We start from the raw sequence: 19334 nt of genomic DNA on the forward strand, positions 1-19334 counted from the left end.
TAAATGCATATACCATGGGAATTCCCTGGCGTCCACTGGTTAGGGCTTGGTGCTCTCGCTGCCAGGGGCCCAGGTTCAATCCCAGGTTGGGGAACTAAGATCCTGCAAGCTGCACAGTGAGGCCAAAAAAATTTTTTTTTATTAAAAAATAAAATAAATGCATATACCATGCTCATTTTAATGGTCCCAGACAGAATGATAGATAAAATAATGCTATGTTGTAAAAATTTCAGGGACTTCCCTGGTGGTGCAGTGATTAAGAATCCACCTGCCAATGCAGGGGACACGGGTTCAATCCCTGGTCCGGGAAGATCCCACATGCCGTGGAGCAACTAAGCCCGTGTGCCACAACTACTGAGCCTGTGCTCTAGAGCCCACGCGCCACAACTACTGAAGCCCACATGCCTGGAGCCCATGCTCCACAACAAGAGAAGCCACCTTATTGAGAAGCCCATGCACAATAACAAAGAGTAGCCCCCGTTCACCACAACTAGCGAAAGCCCGTGCACAGCAATGAAGACCCAAAGCAGCCAAAAATAAATTAAAAAAGAATTTCAGAAGGTTATCAAAAAGGTGCTGGGTATAGCATTAGTCCTATAAAAATCCTAATACCATGAGTAAATGCTAATTGAATACACTAAGGGACTGAGACCAGTCCCCAGGCAACATATTGCTCATGGCTTCTCATTTATTGCACTTGCCACATAACTCATTCAAACCCTGGCAGAAATTCAGAGTAATTAAATCTGACACCTTCACATACCAGACAGTGGAAGTTCAAAAGGATTTCAATATCATAGTTAAAGGGAACAGAGAAGCTCTCTCAAGAGGAGAGGAGTGAGTTGGCTGAATACATATAGGCTGGCTGTAATAATTCCTAGAACTTGAACCACCACATTCATAAAAAGACCCCCACTGGTTAAAGTGCTTGCTTATGTGGATTCTATATATTAGGTGAAAAAGGCAGGCTATAAAATAGTATGTATGTGATATACATATGTATGTATAAACAAAGTTATATATGTATACATAGAAAAAAAAGACAAATCTAGAGTCTCTACCACCAAATGTAACAATAATTTATTTCTAGCTGGAGAGATAGTAGGTGATTTTCACTGTCTTCTTTATAACTTTATAGGCTTTATTTTAAATAGGTAAATAACACTTTCATAAAGTTTTTAAACTTCTTTTAAAAATTTTGGAAACACATTTCAAAATACACATACCTGTATATTTACATGGTTGAACCTAAGTTAATTTAAGCATCCATCCAACACACTTCGCATTATAGTCTTAAAAAGAGATAAATCCAACCACAACATAAGCTCAAGTATGAACATATACCGTATAAGCTACAAATACTAGCCAAACACCATGCACTGTCAACCATATCAGATTAAGTATACCCCCAGCAGATTTTAAATGCATCTGGCATTTGTCAAGTACATGTATGTTTTCCCCTACAAGTCTGTGAGTTCTTCAGGGCAAGGACCATATTTTATCTCATTTTATATCCCCAGAGATGATAGTCATTAAAAGTTTGTTGATGAACTATGACTATATACCAATCTCTTAAAAGCAACAGATCACCAGCTGCTAACTAAATCACATACAGAGAATGCCTAGGAGCTCAGACCAACTCATTCCCAAAGAGAGAAGAGACACACAGGGGATGGTAGGGTTGAGGAAAGAAAATGGGATAACAAAGAAAAGCCCAACCATGTATCCAGAGTCCATAACCTAGGAAACCAGGATATAGTCTTGATATATGAACTCTCACAAAGACTGTGTACTCGTTGTCAGAAATGAGTACCATTGACTTTGAGAGTCTAAATGACAAAAACACTTATTTCTCCTACAGAAATAAATGTGAACCAAAAGAGTCAAGAATTTAGATGAAAGTGCTTAAAATTATAAGAGTCTATGAAATACTATTTCTACTTAACTACCAAAGACATCCCTCTACATTCAAACCAGGCTGGAAAAGTCCAATACAAAAAACAAACCATAAAAAGGGATCTGAGTCCTAAATAATTTTTTTTAATTTATTTATTTATGTTTGGCTGTGTTGGGTCTTTGTTGCTGCGCGCGGGCTTTTCTCTAGTTGCGGTGAGTGGGGGCTACTCTTCGTTGCAATGCACGGGCTTCTCATTGCAGTGGCTTCTCTTGTTGCAGAGCACGGGCTCTAGGTGCACGGGTGCGTGGGCTCTAGAGCACAGGCTCAGTAGTTGTGGCGCATGGGCTTAGGTGCTCCGCAGCATGTGGGATCTTCCTGGACCAGGGCTCTAACCCGTGTCTCCTGCATTGGCAGGCGATTATTTTTTTTCTTTTTTTTAAAATTTACTTTATCTTTGGCTGCATTGGGTCTTTGTTGTTGCGTGCAGGCTTTTCTCTAGCTGCGGCAAGCGGGGGCTACTCTTCGTTGCGGTATACAGGCTTCTCAGTGCAGTGGCTTCTCTTGTTGTGAAGCACAGGCTCCAGGTGCATGGGCTTCAGTAGCTGTGGTGCGCAGGCTCAGTAGTTGTGGCTCGCGGGCTCTAGAGCACAGGCTCAGTAGTTGTGGTGCATGGGCTTAGCTGCTCCACGGCATGTGGGATCTTCCTGGACCAGGGCTCGAACCTATGTTCCCTGCATTGGCAGGAGGATTCTTAACCACTGCACCACCAGGGAAGTCCCCTAAATAAACTTTTTTATCCGTATATGGAGTTCTCAGTTTCTCTTCCAATTATACAAGCAGTGTCTCAAGATTCTAGTTACACAATGTTAGACACATCCTCAAGAAGAATGTCTTAAGTGAAGGAAAGTATAAACAACTTTTTGCTTTCAGTGACTTTTATATAAACTAGGATGAATTTATGAAAGAGAGCCTTTGCCTGTCAGAAAACCTAGGCAGTGTTAAATAAGTTTAACTGAATACGGAGACTCTAAAATGTATCTTACCTTTACCTGTGAGACCTTTGGGACACTTAATGGCAAAAACTGGAGTTGTGAGACAAGCGGAGGTCCAAGGACATGTACAGGCAGAACAGTGGACTGACCTTGAAGCAAAGGCAAAATTTGGGGCTGAGTCAGCTTTGGCTGCTTCTGCAACTGTTAAAAAAAAAATTAAAGATAAACTCTCCCATTTACAGTAAATATACTGATTATATATTTAAAATATATTTAACACTTCACCTCACCCCTGAAATCTGCTGGTAATGTCCCACTAGCTGCTGGGATGGATAAATTTTCCCTGGAACATTTATTTCAGCCTGTGGGTTGTTAGAAACCATTTGAGAGCCCATCATCTGGTCTGAGGAGTAGGCTATACTGGGCTGATTTGAAGTTTCTGAATGTATAACTGATCCAGCTCCTGCCTCAGACAAACTGTCACCTATGGCAAAGAAAACAAGTGATAGGTAGAAGGGAAAAACTTGAAACACAAGGTCCAAATAGCACAGGAAATGGTAAGTGTTTCTTTAATTTTTTTCTTTTTTACTCTGACAACCTTAAACAGCTTCAAATAAAATATGTACACTGCAGAATTAATAAAAAACCATCATGTAAACTCTCCATGTTGATACTGTGGTATAACAAAAATATTCTTAGTAAAGCAAAACTACAAACAAAGAATCACATAAAAGTCAACTCGATTTGCTGGCCATTTCATGCATATCCTAACTAATCTTTGTTTGCCATTAGGATTTCAGTAAAATCTAGGTAGCATATTCTCATTCTCCTAGAATCTGGCTAGAAAATAATACTGCCTTTATGGTACAACTGGTTATTACTACGAAAATACTGTGTCCTTCTAGAGAAGAGAATGCATTACAGCAGAAATATTAGAGAAACTGTGTTAGTTTTATACTTGGGTCTAAAATACAAAAGTTCTTAAAGTCTAGAAAATTCCCTCTTGAAGAATAAATTCTATCTTTAGTTGCATATCTTCTTTACTAAAGGATTTACCATGAGACCCTTAAAAATGGTAAAAAGATTATAATCCTTATTCAACTGGTACCTTGGACAAGTCACTTAACAGAACAGTTTCTTAATTTTAAAATAAGGAAACCATCTGCCTTGCCTATTTCAGGGATTTTGTAAAAGGATTAATGAAATGATAGATAACAAAATGCTTTGAAACACACAAAAGTACTATTTAAAGATAAGGGAATACAATTACAAATTTCCTTTTATAAATTATAACTGTGTTACTTGTAACAGAGGAGCAATGCCATTGTGGTTTTCTTTGCAGAAGCTGTTGTCGCACATGTTGATCAACTTCAGTTTCTTCACATTCAGCCCCGCTGTGCTGAGCAGGAGGAGGGGGCAAAGCTGTATTTTGGGGCTGAGGGAGTATATTCCCCACAGACTTGCACTGGGAGTCTCTGCGTTCTTCCAAACAGCCAGCTGGCTTCTTCTCCCTTGTCTTCTTTATCAGGGCCACCCGGTCTCTAATGGACTTAGCAACAGCTTTGGAATCACTTTCATGGAAGAATCCTGACTTGACCTACAAACAAAACATAACAAGCAAACCACATCTTTAAGATTTTCACTTTTACTTTTTACTAGCAGAGTTATTTTCTGCCCCCAAATTCCAAATGCTATTAAATAACAGTTAATTTGTTTCTATGTTCTTTCTTAATCAGACATGCATAAATGCCAGAGCCTTTAGTAAGAAAAGCAACACTATTACCAAGCATTGTTGAAATAATTCTGGCTTTAAACAAAAACAAACAAATAGCTTGGTATTTCTGTACATGCAGTCTTATTACAGGTAATTTATGACTGCCATTAAGTTTTGTGAAACATTAAAAAGGTTTCCTCATTCAACAACAGTAAGTGTCTACAATGTGCCCAGTATTGGGCTCTGGAGACATATAAGTGCCTAAGCTGGTCCTTTGTCCTATATGCACACACAAGCTGGTGGTGAGAGAAGGATAAAAACAACATAAGGGGCTTCCCTGGTGGCGCAGTGGTTAAGAATCTGCCTGCCAAGGCAGGGGACATGGGTTTGAGCCCTGGTCCGGGAAGATCCCACATGCCGCGGAGCAACTAAGTCCGTGCACCACAACTACTGAGCCTGCACTCTAGAGCCCATGAGCCACAACTACTGAGCCCACGTACCACAGCTACTGAAGCCTGAGCACCTAGAGCCCGTGCTCTGCAACAAGAGAAGCCACCGCAATGAGAAGCCCACGCACTGCAACGAAGAGTAGCCCCCGCTGGCCGCAACTAGAGAAAGCCCATGCACGGCAACGAAGACCCAACACAGCCAAAAATAAATAAATAAAGTAAATAAAAATTTTAAAAAAACATAAAGTGAAATAAAAGGTAGAAATGAGCTGCTGCAAAAGCCCTAAAGGAGCACAAGCCTCTCTGGTGAAAGCAGAGAAAGTATCACAGAGGAAGGTAAAGTCTGACCTGGATTAAAACAAAACAAGGAACTTGCAGGCTATTGAGGGAGAGGTAGATGAAGTTCAGAGATCAACACTCTAGGCAGAGGAAGTATGCTTATGGCAAAGTGCTGTATCTTACTAGGTGTTAGAAGAGTGAAAGAAGTTAATGACTTATTGTCTGAAAGGAACAGGGCTGAGTAACAGAGATAATGACTTGAGGAGGTGCCATGGCATATTATTCTCAGTCCTACAATCTGTTTTTTAAAGCATATCATGGGGGTCTGCAGACTCGGGGACATTTCATCGTAGTTGATTAAAATGTTAGATGGAATCCATATATTTAATTTCACTCCCTCCCAAAGTTCAAAAAACACTCCCAGAGTAAATGGATTTTTAAGTCATAAACTCACAAGAATAGAAAGAATAAAGGCAACAGCAACAACAGACAATGTTTTGGACATTTGGGGATGTGGAAAACAAACAGATAATAACTGACCTAGTGGACCTGAAAAAGTGAACCAGGGAAAGCTGAAAATCATTCCCATTTATACTGAATAATACTCGTAACACACAGGAACTGGCAGTACCAGGTACTTACAGAACTGGGTTAAGTCAAAAGAGATGACTAAAATAAGGAAGACTAAGTGAAAGGGTTTTGAGAAGTAGTTAGGTATTAGGTCCCTGTGCTCCACCCTCCAAGTCCACACCTTTGGGTGATTGCTTCTTCCCTACCTGAGAAGTCTGTAATTTTGTTCTCTGGAGAGGGTAAAAGAGGATCATATCTGGACTAGGGAACACCAGGCACAGTTGAGGGTATGGCTACCATAACAAAAACAAGAAGATTAAATGACCATATGCATGCTGAACGCCATACACAGAAACCCCCAGCCCTCTTCCCCACTTGGCTACCAAAATATCAGTAACCAGATCCTTACCCTCCAGGCAGGATATTGAAAGATGCTTCTCTGGAGAATCTGGCCAATCCAAGAAGAAAGACCCACAACTATTTATGTCAAAGATTCCCCAATTATTGGCCCACCTAGATACTTGAGAGTAAAGGTTAACACGTCTGACATAAGCAATCATACCATCCAATCAGCTTGTTAGTCCCTGTCATAGGCAAAATCATGGCCCCTCAAAGATGTCCCATCCTAATCCTCAAACCTGTGAATATGATGAGATAGCATTCCCATTATTGAGCTATACACAATTGACCTTAAGACAGAAAGATCTGGGTGAGCCTTTTACCAGCTAGTGAAGGATTAAACTTGCCACTCCTGACTTTGAAGATGGAGTGGGGGCATGTGAAAGGACTGAAGAACAGTCTCTAGGAGCTGAGAGTGACCCCCAGCTAACAGCCAGAAAGGAAATGAAGACCTTAGTCTTACAACTGCATGGAACTAAACTCTGTCAACAACCTGGTTGAGCCCAAAAGCAGATTCTCTCCCAGAGCCTACAGCTAAGAGTCCAGGCCACCAAACCTTGATTTCAGCCTGTGAGACTCTAAGCAGAGAATCCAGTAAAGCCTACCAGGACTTCTGACCCACGGAACTGAAATAACAAAAGGGTGTTGTTTTAGCCCACTAAATCTGTGATAACTTGCTATACAGCAATAGAAAACTAATAGTCTCCTACTATTGATCATGAGCAGCCAGCCAAGAATAACCAGAAATATGAGAAAAGCCTCTAACAAGAAGATGGAGTACAAAACCAACAAAAAACCCCAGCAACTTGGAGAAAAGATACTATGCAGGGAGAAAAAAAGTGTCAAAAACACTCTCTTCACTAAAATTACAGAGAGGTGCCATAATATCGCACCCACAAAACAAAGAACAAGACGTTTACTCTAAAAAAGGAACAGACCAAAAAAAAAAAAAAAATGAAAAGGAACTCTTGAAATTAAAAACAAGATAGTAGAAATGAAAAACTCAATGGAAGAGTTAGAAAATAAAGTTGACAATGTCTTCCAGAAAGGAGAATAAAAAGACAAAAAGATAGAAAAGAACATTGGAGAAACAGTCCAAGAGGCCAAACATCCAAATAACAGCAGTTCTAGAAAGAGAAAACAAAGGGAAAGAACTCAACAATAAAATACTTTTAAGAAATTTCCCAGAAACTAAAGGATATGAGTCCACTGAGTATCCAACACAGTGGATGAAAACAGACCCCAACCAAGACACACTGTGAAAATTTATAATCCTGAGAAGAAAGAGAAGATATTACAAGCTTCCAGAGAGGAAAAAATGGATCACATGCAAAAGATCCAGAAAACAGAACATCTTTGTATTTCTCAATATCAATACTGAAAGCTAGAAAATCATGGAGCAATGACTTTAAATTTTTTTAACTGCCAACCTAAAATGACTTAGCCAGCCAAATATGAAGACAGAATAAAGATGTTTTTAATACATGCAAGTCTCAAAGAATTTACCTCCCATATACCCTTTCTTAAGAAGTTGGCAGAGGAAGTGAGCCACTAAAACAAAAGGTAAGCAAAGAAAGAGAAAGACATGGGATTTAGGACACATGAATTCCAATACAGGAGAGAGGCAGAGAAGTCTAGAATGATAGTAAAAAGAAAGACCAGTATGATAGTTATGTAGCAGATGTCCAAGACAATCATTCTAGATTAGAACCATGTGACTAGAAAGATAGGCATGTTAAAGGCTATCATCTCCAAGATACCCACTGTCAATGTCCCATACTCCTTTTATTTATTTATTTTAATTAATTTATTTTTGGTTGTGTTGGGTCTTTGTTGCAGTGCATGGGCTTCTCATTGCAGTGGCTTCTCTTGTTGCGGAGCATAGACTCTAGGCACATGAGCTTCAGTAGTTGTGGCTCGCGGGGTCTAGAGCGCAGGCTCAGTAGTGGTGGCACACAGGCTTAGTTGCCCCGCGGCATGTGGAATCTTCCCGGACCAGGGCTCAAACCCGTGTCCCCTGCATTGGCAGGTGGATTCTTAACCACTGTGCCACCAGGGAAGCCCCCATACTCCTTTTAAACCTGAGGACAGAATGCCCAGGTGAGCCTGGCTCAAAGTATCTGGACTTTGCTAATTTGACCACATGCTGCCGAAGCTCATGCACACCCTCCCTCCAAGTACTGCACAGCCTGGATCGGGCATGCACATACATTCCACCCAACAGAAGTTATCTGCTGTCTTCTACTCTTGCGGGGGGAGCGGGTCATGGGGAGATGAGAAGTAGAGAAGTCAGAGGGGCCCACTCCCCATCAAAGCATATTGTTACCAGACAACTAATTTTTCTGGTCTGCACAACAGCCCTCTGGTGCCCTAACTGTGGTGAGCCATGTGTGTTTCCCTGGACTCACATGTGACCTCACCCTGATGACCTCCCTAGACTCGGCTCTCATAAACTCTTAGGGAAGCTGAAGCCAGACTATGACCGAGAGACTGTTCAGCTTATCCCCTCCTGGGCATCTTCACCTAACAGTAACTTCAGTAACCAGCTAGGTGTGTGTTTGCCACTCTGGTTTTCAAAACAAAATAATATATATTATTTAGGTAAACTATAATGAAAAGCAAAGGAATGAGTAACACAAAAGTCAGGGTAGATATTACCTGTGGTAATGAGGGAGAGGAACGCAAGTGGGGGAGGGGCACACAGGTAGCTTCTAAAGTTCCAGTAGTGTTCTATTTCTTAACAGAAGTAGAGTTTTACTATTCTTTATACTGTACATACAAATTTAATATACTCTGTTGTAGAGATATATTTCACAATAAAATTACAATTTAAATAAAGAAAATGAGAGGAAAGAAAGCAATCAGAAGGAGAAAGGAATCAACCCTGATACTATAAGGGAAGGGGAAGCCAGTGGTAGGATTCACTTACCATTTCATACGCTACTTCCTCAGGTGTATCTGTTTCTAAATTGAAACTGAATTCAATAGCTTCATTGTCTTTATGCTTGCCTTTCAATTTTTTAGGGTCTTCAACCCAGAGCCTTAAAGCCAGAGATGAATTTGAGCAATCATCTTCCTCCGCTAACTCCACCCTTAGCCCTGTATCTTCAGCAAAAAATGCGTGGTTTAGTAGGTCCCTGACAGACAACCTAATAAACAAAATACAAATCTGTTATCAATTCTTCCAATCATAAAGAAGGTATAGAGCACTTAATTAGTAAAAATTGTGTCAAAGTAACAACCTGATTTAAAATTTTCTATTAATTAAATCATTAATCTGCCTTTTTATAAAAACCAAATCTTATATCCAATTTATTATTACCAAGGATGCAAAGAAATCCCAACTAACATGCATTTGTAGTGATCTTAATTAAGGATTATTAACAGTAACATATCTAGATACTGAAGTTTAACATACCTAAAGGTATGCCTAGAGATAATTAGAGAAGTGCTGCAGTAAACGTCAGATGGACTGAGTATCTTCCCTAAGCCACTGGCTTAAGTTACTAAAACTCACACAACAGATTGTTGGCAAAGGAAACTAAAAACTCTTCAAGGTATATAAACTCTAAAGTAAATTAGGAATTCAAACACTTTTACAAATGTTATAAATAGAAGTCATTAACTCTATTAACAATAATCTAGTCAGTGTACTTCACTCTTTAGGGAACGCCATGGGTGAAGCTAATTCAGTTCAGCAAAGTCACACGGTTTTCTTAAAGTATTTAAGTCCAGTATCCTAGGCCAAAGTATACATATAATGGATACAACTCTAGTCTAATATTAGGGATTAACCATCTCTGAAGAGAAACAAGCACAGAGGTTCAAAAGATTCTTTTATAAGCTGGGAGAGTTAATTTCCTTTTCTTTGACCAACTTCTAAAATAGATAAATAATATCTATCTATATTACAGGCCAGTGAGAGCTATAACTGATGTATTCCATAGTTTGTATGTAGAAAGCCCCTCCTGCACTATTTAAAACAGACAAAGCATATTGACAGCACGGTATCCTGTAAGTTGAGGATTTTCAACCTTCTACATTTTTAGTGATCAAGAGACAAACACTTAACTAAGACAGTTTTATAAAAAACAAGCTTGCTCAGACTAATTAGTCTTAAGGCTAAGGTGAGATGTGTTTAAGAAGGTACAACCAAGTTAAGCACTCTCCTTCTAAATGAAAGTTTTGCCTAGATATTTTTACTAAGGAATAACCACTGCAATAGCAGCAGACAGTATCATTCATTAAATACTTATTACTCTGTTAGGTATTTTATATGCATTCATTAACTTTTTTTTTTTTTTGTGGTACGCGGGCCTCTCACTGTTGTGGCCTCTCCCGTTGTGGAGCACAGGCTCCGGACGCGCAGGCTCAGTGGCCATGGCTCATGGGCCCAGCCGCTCCGCGGCATGTGGGATCTTCCCGGACCGGGGCGCAAACCCGTGTCCCCTGCATCGGCAGGTGGACTCCCAACCACTGCACCACCAGGGAAGCCCAATTATCTTTTTAACTATCAAAATAATACCTATTTTGAGGAACAGCTAAAGTAAGTTTCTCAAGATCACACTGGCTAAGTGTGAGTCCAGATTTGAATCTTATTCTGCTGTGGAAGCCTGTGCTCTTTCCAAAACACTAATGTGCCATAAATCCTTTTGAATATTCCAGTGTTCTTTGGTAACAGATCATAATTAAAATGCTGTAAAAACAACAATCAGAAACCAAACTAAAATGGCTACTTCAACACAGTAGTTTTAGCATAGCTTTAAAATAAGCATGCCGGGGGACCTTGAAGATGGCGGAAGAGTAAGACGCGGAGATCGCCTTCCTCCCCACGGATACACCAGAAATACATCCACACGTGGAACAACTCCTACAGAACTCCTACTGAAGGCTGGCAGAAGACCTCAGACCTCCCAAAAGGCAAGAAACTCCCCACGTAACTGGGTAGGGCAAAAGAAAAAACAGAGACAAAAGAATAAGGACGGCACCTGCACCAGTGGGAGGGAGCTGTGAAGGAGGAAAAGTTTCCACACACTAGGAAGCCCCTCCGCGGGCGGAGACTGCGGGAGGCGGAGGGGGGAGTTTCGGGACCACGGAGTAGTGCACAGCGACGGGTGCGGAGGGCAAAGCGGGGAGATTCCTGCACAGACGATCGGTGCCGACCGGCACTCACCAGCCCGAGTGGCTTGTCTGCTCACCCGCCGGGGCGGGCGGGGCTGCGAGCTGAGGCTCGGGTTTTGGTTTTGGACGGAGCTCAGGGAGAGGACTGGGGTTGGCGGCTTGAACATAGCCTGAAGGGGTTAGTGCACCACGACTAGCCGGGAGGGAGTTCGGGGAAAAGCCTGCACCTGCCGAAGAGGCAAGAGACTTTTTCTTCCCTCTTTCTTTCCTGGTGCGCGAGGAGAGGGGTTTAAGAGCGCTGCTTAAAGGATCTCCAGAGAAGGGCGCGAGCCGCGGCTAAAAGCGCGAACCCCAGAGACGGGCGCGAGCCGCGGCTGAGGGCGCGAGCCCCCGAGACGGGCGAGAGCCGCGGCTGAAAGCGCAAACCCCAGAGACGGGCGCGAGCCGCGGCTAAAACCGCGGACCCCAGAGACGGGCGGGAGACGCTAAGGCTGCTGCTGCCGCCACCAAGGGCCTGTGTGCGAGCACAGGTCACTCTCCACACCCCTCTTCCGCGGAGCCTGTGCAGCCCGCCACTGCCAGGTTCCCGGGATCCAGGGACAACTTCCCGGGGAGTACGCACGGCGGGTCTCAGGCTGGTGCAACATCACGCCGGCCTCTGCCGCAACGTCACGCTGCCTCTGCAGCTGCAGGCCCGCCCCGCACGTAGTGCCCCTCCTACCCCCATCCCCCAACCCCCGGCCTGAGTGAGCCGGAGGCCCCGAATCAGCGGCTCCTTTAACCCCGTCCTGTCTGAGCGAAAAAACAGACGCCCTCCAGCGACCTACACGCAGAGGCAGGGCCAAATCCAAAGCTGAGCTCCTGTGAGCTGTGAGAACAAAGAAGAGAAAGGGAAATCTCTCCCAGCAGCCACAGAAGCAGCGGATTAAAGCTCCACAATCAACTTGATATACCCTGCATCTGTGGAATACCTGAATAGACAAGGAATGATCCCAAATTGAAGAGGTGGAATTTAGGAGCGAGATCTATGATTTTTTTCCCTTTTCCTCTTTTTGTGAATGTGTACGTGTATGCTTCTGTGTGAGATCCTGTCTGTATACTCTTGCTTCCACCATTTGTCCTAGGGCTCTATCCGTCCATGACTTTTTTTTAAAAATTCTTTTTCTTAATAATTAAGTTTAATTGTGATAACTTTATTATACTTTACCTTCGTTCTTTCTTTCTTTCCTTCCTTCCTTCCCTCCTTTAGACAACGAATCACCCCAAATTGAGGAGGTGGTCTCAGGGAGCAGGATTTATGATTTTTCCCCCTTTACCTCTTTTTGTGAAGGTGTATGTGTATGCTTCTGTGTAAGATTTTCTCTGTATAGCTTTGCTTCCAACATTTGTCCTAAGGTTCTATCCGTCCCTTTTTTTTTTCTAAATATTTTTTAATTCAATAACTATATTATACTTTATTTTATTTTTACTGTATCATCTTTCTTTCTGTCTTTTTTCCTTCTTTCCCTCCTTCTTTCCTTCCTCCCTCCCTCCCTCCCTCCCTCCCTCCTTTCTTTCCTTCTTTGCTTCTTTCTTCCCTCCTTCCTTTCCTCCTTTCCTTCTTTCTTTACTCATACTTCTACTAATTCTCCCTACTTTTTCTCCCTTTTATTCTGAGCTGTGTGGGTGAAAGGCTCTTGGTGCTCCAGCCAGGAGTCAGGGCTCTGCCTCTGAGGTAGGAGAGCCAACTTCAGGACACTGGTCAACAAGAGACCTCCCAGCTCCACATAATATTAAACGGTGGAAATATCCCAGAGACCTCCATCTTAACACCAGCACCCAGCTTCACTCAACGACCAGCAAGCCACAGTGCTGGACAACCTATGCCAAACAACTAGCAAAACAGGAACACAACCCCACCCATTAGCAGAGAGGCTGCCTAAAATCATAATAAGGCCACAGACACCCCAAAACACACCACCAGACGTGAACCTGCCCACTAGAGAGACAAGATCCAGCCTCATCCAGCACAACACAGGCACTAGTCCCCTCCACCAGGAAGCCTACACAACCCACTGAAACAACCTTAGCCACTGGAGACAGACATCAAAAACAACGGGAACTACGAAAGTGCAGCCTGCAAAAAGGAGACCCCAAACACAGTAAGATAAGCAAAATGAGAAGACAGAAAAACACACAGCAGTTGAAGGAGCAAGATAAAAACCCACCAGACCTAACAAATGAAGAGGAAATAGGCAATCTACCTGAAAAAGAATTCAGAATAATGATAGTAAGGATGATCCGAAATCTTGGAAGTAGAATGGACAAAATGCAAGAAACAGTTAACAAGGACCTACAAGAACTAAAGATGAAACAAGCAACGATGAACAATGCAATAAATGAAATTAAAATCACTCTAGATAGGATCAATAGCAGAATAACTGAGGCAGAAGAACGGATAAGTGACCTGGAAGATAAAGTAGTGGAAATAACTACTGCAGAGCAGAATAAAGAAAAAAGAATGAAAAGAACTGAGGACAGTCTCAGAGACCTCTGGGACAACATGAAACGCACCAACATTCGAATTATAGGGGTTCCAGAAGAAGAAGAAAGAAAGAAAGGGACTGAGAAAATATTTGAAGAGATTATAGTTGAAAACTTCCCTAATATGGGAAAGGAAATAGTTAATCAAGTCCAGGAAGCACAGAGGGTCCCATACAGGATAAATACAAGGAGAAACACGCCAAGACACATATTAATCAAACTGTCAAAAATTAAATACAAAGAAAGCATATTAAAAGCAGCAAGGGAAAAACAACAAATAACACACAAGGGAATCCCCATAAGGTTAACAGCTGATCTCTCAGCAGAAACCCTACAAGCCAGAAGGGAGTGGCAGGACATACTGAAAGTGATGAAGGAGAATAGCCTGCAACCAAGACTACTCTACCCAGCAAGGATCTCATTCACATTTGATGGAGAAATTAAAACCTTTACAGACAAGCAAAAGCTGAGAGAGTTCAGCACCACCAAACCAGCTTTACAGCAAATGCTAAAGGAACTTCTCTAGACACGAAACACAAGAGAAGGAAATGACCTATAGTAGCGAACCCAAAACAATATATAAAATGGAAATAGGAACATATATATCGATAATTACCTTAAATGTAAATGGACTAAATGCTCCCACCAAAAGACACAGATTGGCTGAATGGATACAAAAACAAGACCCTTATATATGCTGTCTACAAGAGACCCACTTCAGAACTAGAGACACATACAGACTGAAAGTAAGGGGATGGAAAAAGATATTCCATGCAAATGGAAACCAAAAGAAAGCTGGAGTAGCAATTCTCATATCAGACAAAATAGACTTTAAAATAAGGACTATTAAAAAGGACAAAGAAGGACACTACATAATGATCAAGGGATCGATCCAAGAAGAAGATATAACAATTGTAAATATTTATGCACCCAACATAGGAGCACCTCAATACATAAGGCAAATACTAACAACCATAAAAGGGGAGATCAACAGTAACACATTCATAGTAGGGGACTTTAACACCCCACTTTCACCCATGGACAGATCATCCAAAATGAAAATAAATAAGGAAACACAAGCTTTAAATGATACATTAAACAAGATGGACTTAATTGATATTTATAGGACACTCCATCCAAAAACAACAGAATACACATTTTTCTCAAGTGCTCATGGAACATTTTCCAGGATAGATCATATCTTGGGTCACAAATCAAGCCTTGGTAAATTTAAGAAAACTGAAATTGTATCAAGTATCTTTTCTGACCACAACGCCATGAGACTAGATATCAATTACAGGAAAAGATCTGTAAAAAATACAAACACATGGAGGCTAAACAATACACTACTTAATAATGAAGTGATCACTAAAGAAATCAAAGGGGAAATCAAAAAATACCTAGAAACAAATGACAATGGAGACACAACGACCCAAAACCTATGGGATGCAGCAAAAGCAGTTCTAAGGGGGAAGTTTATAGCAATACAAGCCCACCTTAAGAAGCAGGAAACATCTCGAATAAACAACCTAACCTTGCACCTCAAGCAATTAGAGAAAGAAGAACAAAAAAACCCCAAAGCTAGCAGAAGGAAAGAAATCATAAAAATCAGATCAGAAATAAATGAAAAAGAAATGAAGGAAACAATAGCAAAGATCAATAAAACAAAAAGCTGGTTCTTTGAGAAGATAAACAAAATAGATAAACCACTAGCCAGACTCATCAAGAAAAAAAGGGAGAAGACTCAAATCAATAGAATTAGAAATGAAAAAGGAGAAGTAACAACTGACACTGCAGAAATAAAAAAAATCATGAGAGATTACTACAAGCAACTCTATGCCAATAAAATGGACAATCTGGAAGAAATGGACAAATTCTTAGAAATGCACAACCTGCCAAGACTGAATCAGGAAGAAATAGAAAATATGAACAGACCAATCACAAGCACTGAAATTGAAACTGTGATTAAAAACCTTCCAACAAACAAAAGCCCAGGACCAGGTGGCTTCACAGGTGAATTCTATCAAATGTTTAGAGAAGAGCTAACACCTATCCTTCTCAAACTCTTCCAAAATATAGCAGAGGGAGGAACACTCCCAAATTCCTTCTACGAAGCCACCATCACCTTGATACCAAAACCAGACAAGGATGCCACAAAGAAAGAAAACTACAGGCCAATATCACTGATGAACATAGATGCAAAAATCCTCAACAAAATACTAGCAAACAGAATCCAACAGCACATTAAAAGGATCATACACCATGATCAAGTGGGGTTTATTCCAGGAATGCAAGGATTCTTCAATATACGCAAATCTATCAATGTGATAAACCATATTAACAAATTGAAGGAGAAAAACCATATGATCATCTCAATAGATGCAGAGAAAGCTTTCGACAAAATTCAACACCCATTTATGATAAAAACCCTCCAGAAAGTAGGCATAGAGGGAACTTTCCTAAACATAATAAAAGCCATATATGACAAGCCCACAGCAAACATCATCCTCAATGGTGAAAAACTGAAAGCATTTCCACTAAGATCAGGAACAAGACAAGGTTGCCCACTCTCACCACTCTTATTCAACATAGTTTTGGAAGTTTTAGCCACAGCAATCAGAGAAGAAAAGGAAATAAAAGGAATCCAAATCGGAAAAGAAGAAGTAAAGCTGTCACTGTTTGCAGATGACATGATACTATACATAGAGAATCCTAAAGATGCTACCAGAAAACTACTAGAGCTAATCAATGAATTTGGTAAAGTAGCAGGATACAAAATTAATGCACAGAAATCTCTGGCATTCCTATATACTAATGATGAAAAATCTGAAAGTGAAATCAAGAAAACACTCCCATTTACCATTGCAACAAAAAGAATAAAATATCTAGGAATAAACCTACCTAAGGATACGAAAGACCTGTATGCAGAAAATTATAAGACACTGATGAAAGAAATTAGAGATGATACAAATAGATGGAGAGATATACCATGTTCTTGGATGGGAAGAATCAATATTGTGAAAATGACTCTACTACCCAAAGCAATCTACAGATTCAATGCAATCCCTATCAAACTACCACTGGCATTTTTCACAGAACTAGAACAAAAAATTTCGCAATTTGTATGGAAACACAAAAGACCCCGAATAGCCAAAGCAATCTTGAGAACGAAAAAAGGAGCTGGAGGAATAAGGCTCCCTGACTTCAGACTATATTACAAAGCAATAGTAATCAAGACAGTATGGTACTGGCACAAAAACAGAAAGATAGATCAGTGGAACAGGATAGAAAGCCCAGAGATAAACCCACGCACATATGGACACCTTATCTTTGATAAAGGAGGCAGGAATGTACAGTGGAGAAAGGACAGCCTCTTCAATAAATGGTGCTGGGAAAACTGGACAGGTACATGTAAAAGTATGAGATTAGATCACTCCCTAACACCATACACAAAAATAAGCTCAAAATGGATTAAAGACCTAAATGTAAGGCCAGAAACTATCAAACTCTTAGAAGAAAACATAGGAAGAACACTCTATGACATAAATCACAGCAAGATCCTTTCTGACCCACCTCCTAGAGTAATGGAAATAAAAACAAAAATAAACAAATGGGACCTAATGAAACTTCAAAGCTTTTGCACAGCAAAGGAAACCATAACCAAGACCAAAAGACAACCCTCAGAATGGGAGAAAACATTTGCAAATGAAGCAACTGACAAAGGATTAATCTCCAAAATTTACAAGCAGCTCATGCAGCTCAATAACAAAAAAACAAACAACCCCATCCAAAAATGGGCAGAAGACCTAAATAGACATTTCTCCAAAGAAGATATACAGAATGCCAACAAACACATGAAAGAATGCTCAACATCATTAATCATTAGAGAAATGCAAATCAAAACTACAATGAGATATCATCTCACACCAGTCAGAATGGCCATCATCAAAAAATCTAGAAACAATAAATGCTGGAGAGGGTGTGGAGAAAAGGGGACACTCTTGCACTGCTGGTGGGAATGTGAATTGGTTCAGCCACTGTGGAGAACAGTATGGAGGTTCCTTAAAAAACTACAAATAGAATTACCATATGACCCAGCAATCCCACTACTGGGCATATACCCTGAGAAAACCAAAATTCAAAAAGAGTCATGTACCAAAATGTTCATTGCAGCTCTATTTACAATAGCCAGGACATGGAAACAACCTAAGCGCCCATCATCGGATGAATGGATAAAGAAGATGTGGCACATATACACAATGGAATATTACTCAGCCTTAAAAAGAAATGAAATTGAGCTATTTGTAATGAGATGGATAGACCTAGAGTCTGTCATACAGAGTGAAGTAAGTCAGAAAGAAAAAGACAAATACCGTATGCTAACACATATATATGGAATTTAAGGGAAAAAAATGTCATGAAGAACCTAGGGATAAGATAGGAATAAAGACGCAGACCTACTGGAGAACGGACTTGAGGGTATGGGGAGGGGGAGGGGTGAGTTTTGACAGGGCGAGAGAGAGTCATGGACATATACACACTAACAAACGTAGTAAGGTAGATAGCTAGGGGGAAGCAGCCGCAAGGCACAGGGATATTAGCTCGGTGCTTTGTGACAGCCTGGAAGGGTGGGATGGGGAGAGTGGGAGGGAGGGAGACGCAAGAGGGAAGACATATGGGAACATATGTATATGTATAGCTGATTCACTTTGTTATAAAGCAGAAACTAACACACCATTGTAAAGCAATTATACCCCAATAAAGATGTTAAAAAAAATAAAATAAAATAAAATAAAATAAGCATGCCTAAATTACTACAAGTCAAAAACAACAACAACAAAATAAACAACTCAATTTTTTAAAAAGGAAAGGACTTGAATAGACATTTCTCCAAAGAAGATATACAAATGGCCAATAAGCACATGGAAAGATACTCAACGTTATTAGTCCTTAGGGAAAGGCAAATCAAAACCACAATAAGATACCACTTTATACCCATTAGGATGTCTGTTAACAAAAAATGGAAAATAAGTGTTAGGGAGGACACTGAGAAATTGGAACCATCACACATTGCTGGAAGGAATGCAAAATGATGCAGCCTCTATGGAAAAAATATAGTAGTTCTTCAAAAAATTAAATATATTATTACCGTATGATTCAGTAATTCTACTCCTAGGTATATACCAAAAAGAATTAAAAGCAGACTCAAGAAGATACTTGTTCACCAATGTTCATGCCGCATTATTCACAATAGCCAAGAGGCAGAAATAACCAAAGTGTCCATTAACAGATGAATGGATAAACAAAATGTGGTGTGTGTGTGTGTGCACACACACACACACACGCACACAAAGGAATAGTATTCAACCGTAAAAACAAAGGAATTCTGA

The 19334-nt window shown here is 40.6% G+C and overlaps 1 protein-coding gene across 1 annotated transcript in view; it reads right to left on the reverse strand.

The window, feature by feature from the left end:
- Window positions 1–19334, reverse strand: part of WNK3 (WNK lysine deficient protein kinase 3) — a 154801-nt gene that overhangs the window by 76920 nt on the left and 58547 nt on the right. Inside the window, exons 7-10 of the mRNA XM_032619722.1 lie at window positions 9230–9449; window positions 4192–4486; window positions 3180–3373; window positions 2941–3090 (exon numbers count right to left, since the gene is read on the reverse strand). Of these exons, the coding sequence (XP_032475613.1) occupies window positions 2941–3090; window positions 3180–3373; window positions 4192–4486; window positions 9230–9449 (859 nt within the window). The remainder of the gene's footprint in view (window positions 1–2940; window positions 3091–3179; window positions 3374–4191; window positions 4487–9229; window positions 9450–19334) is intronic.

Source organism: Phocoena sinus, chromosome X (assembly GCF_008692025.1).
Source record: "Phocoena sinus isolate mPhoSin1 chromosome X, mPhoSin1.pri, whole genome shotgun sequence".
Lineage (NCBI taxonomy): Eukaryota > Metazoa > Chordata > Mammalia > Artiodactyla > Phocoenidae > Phocoena > Phocoena sinus.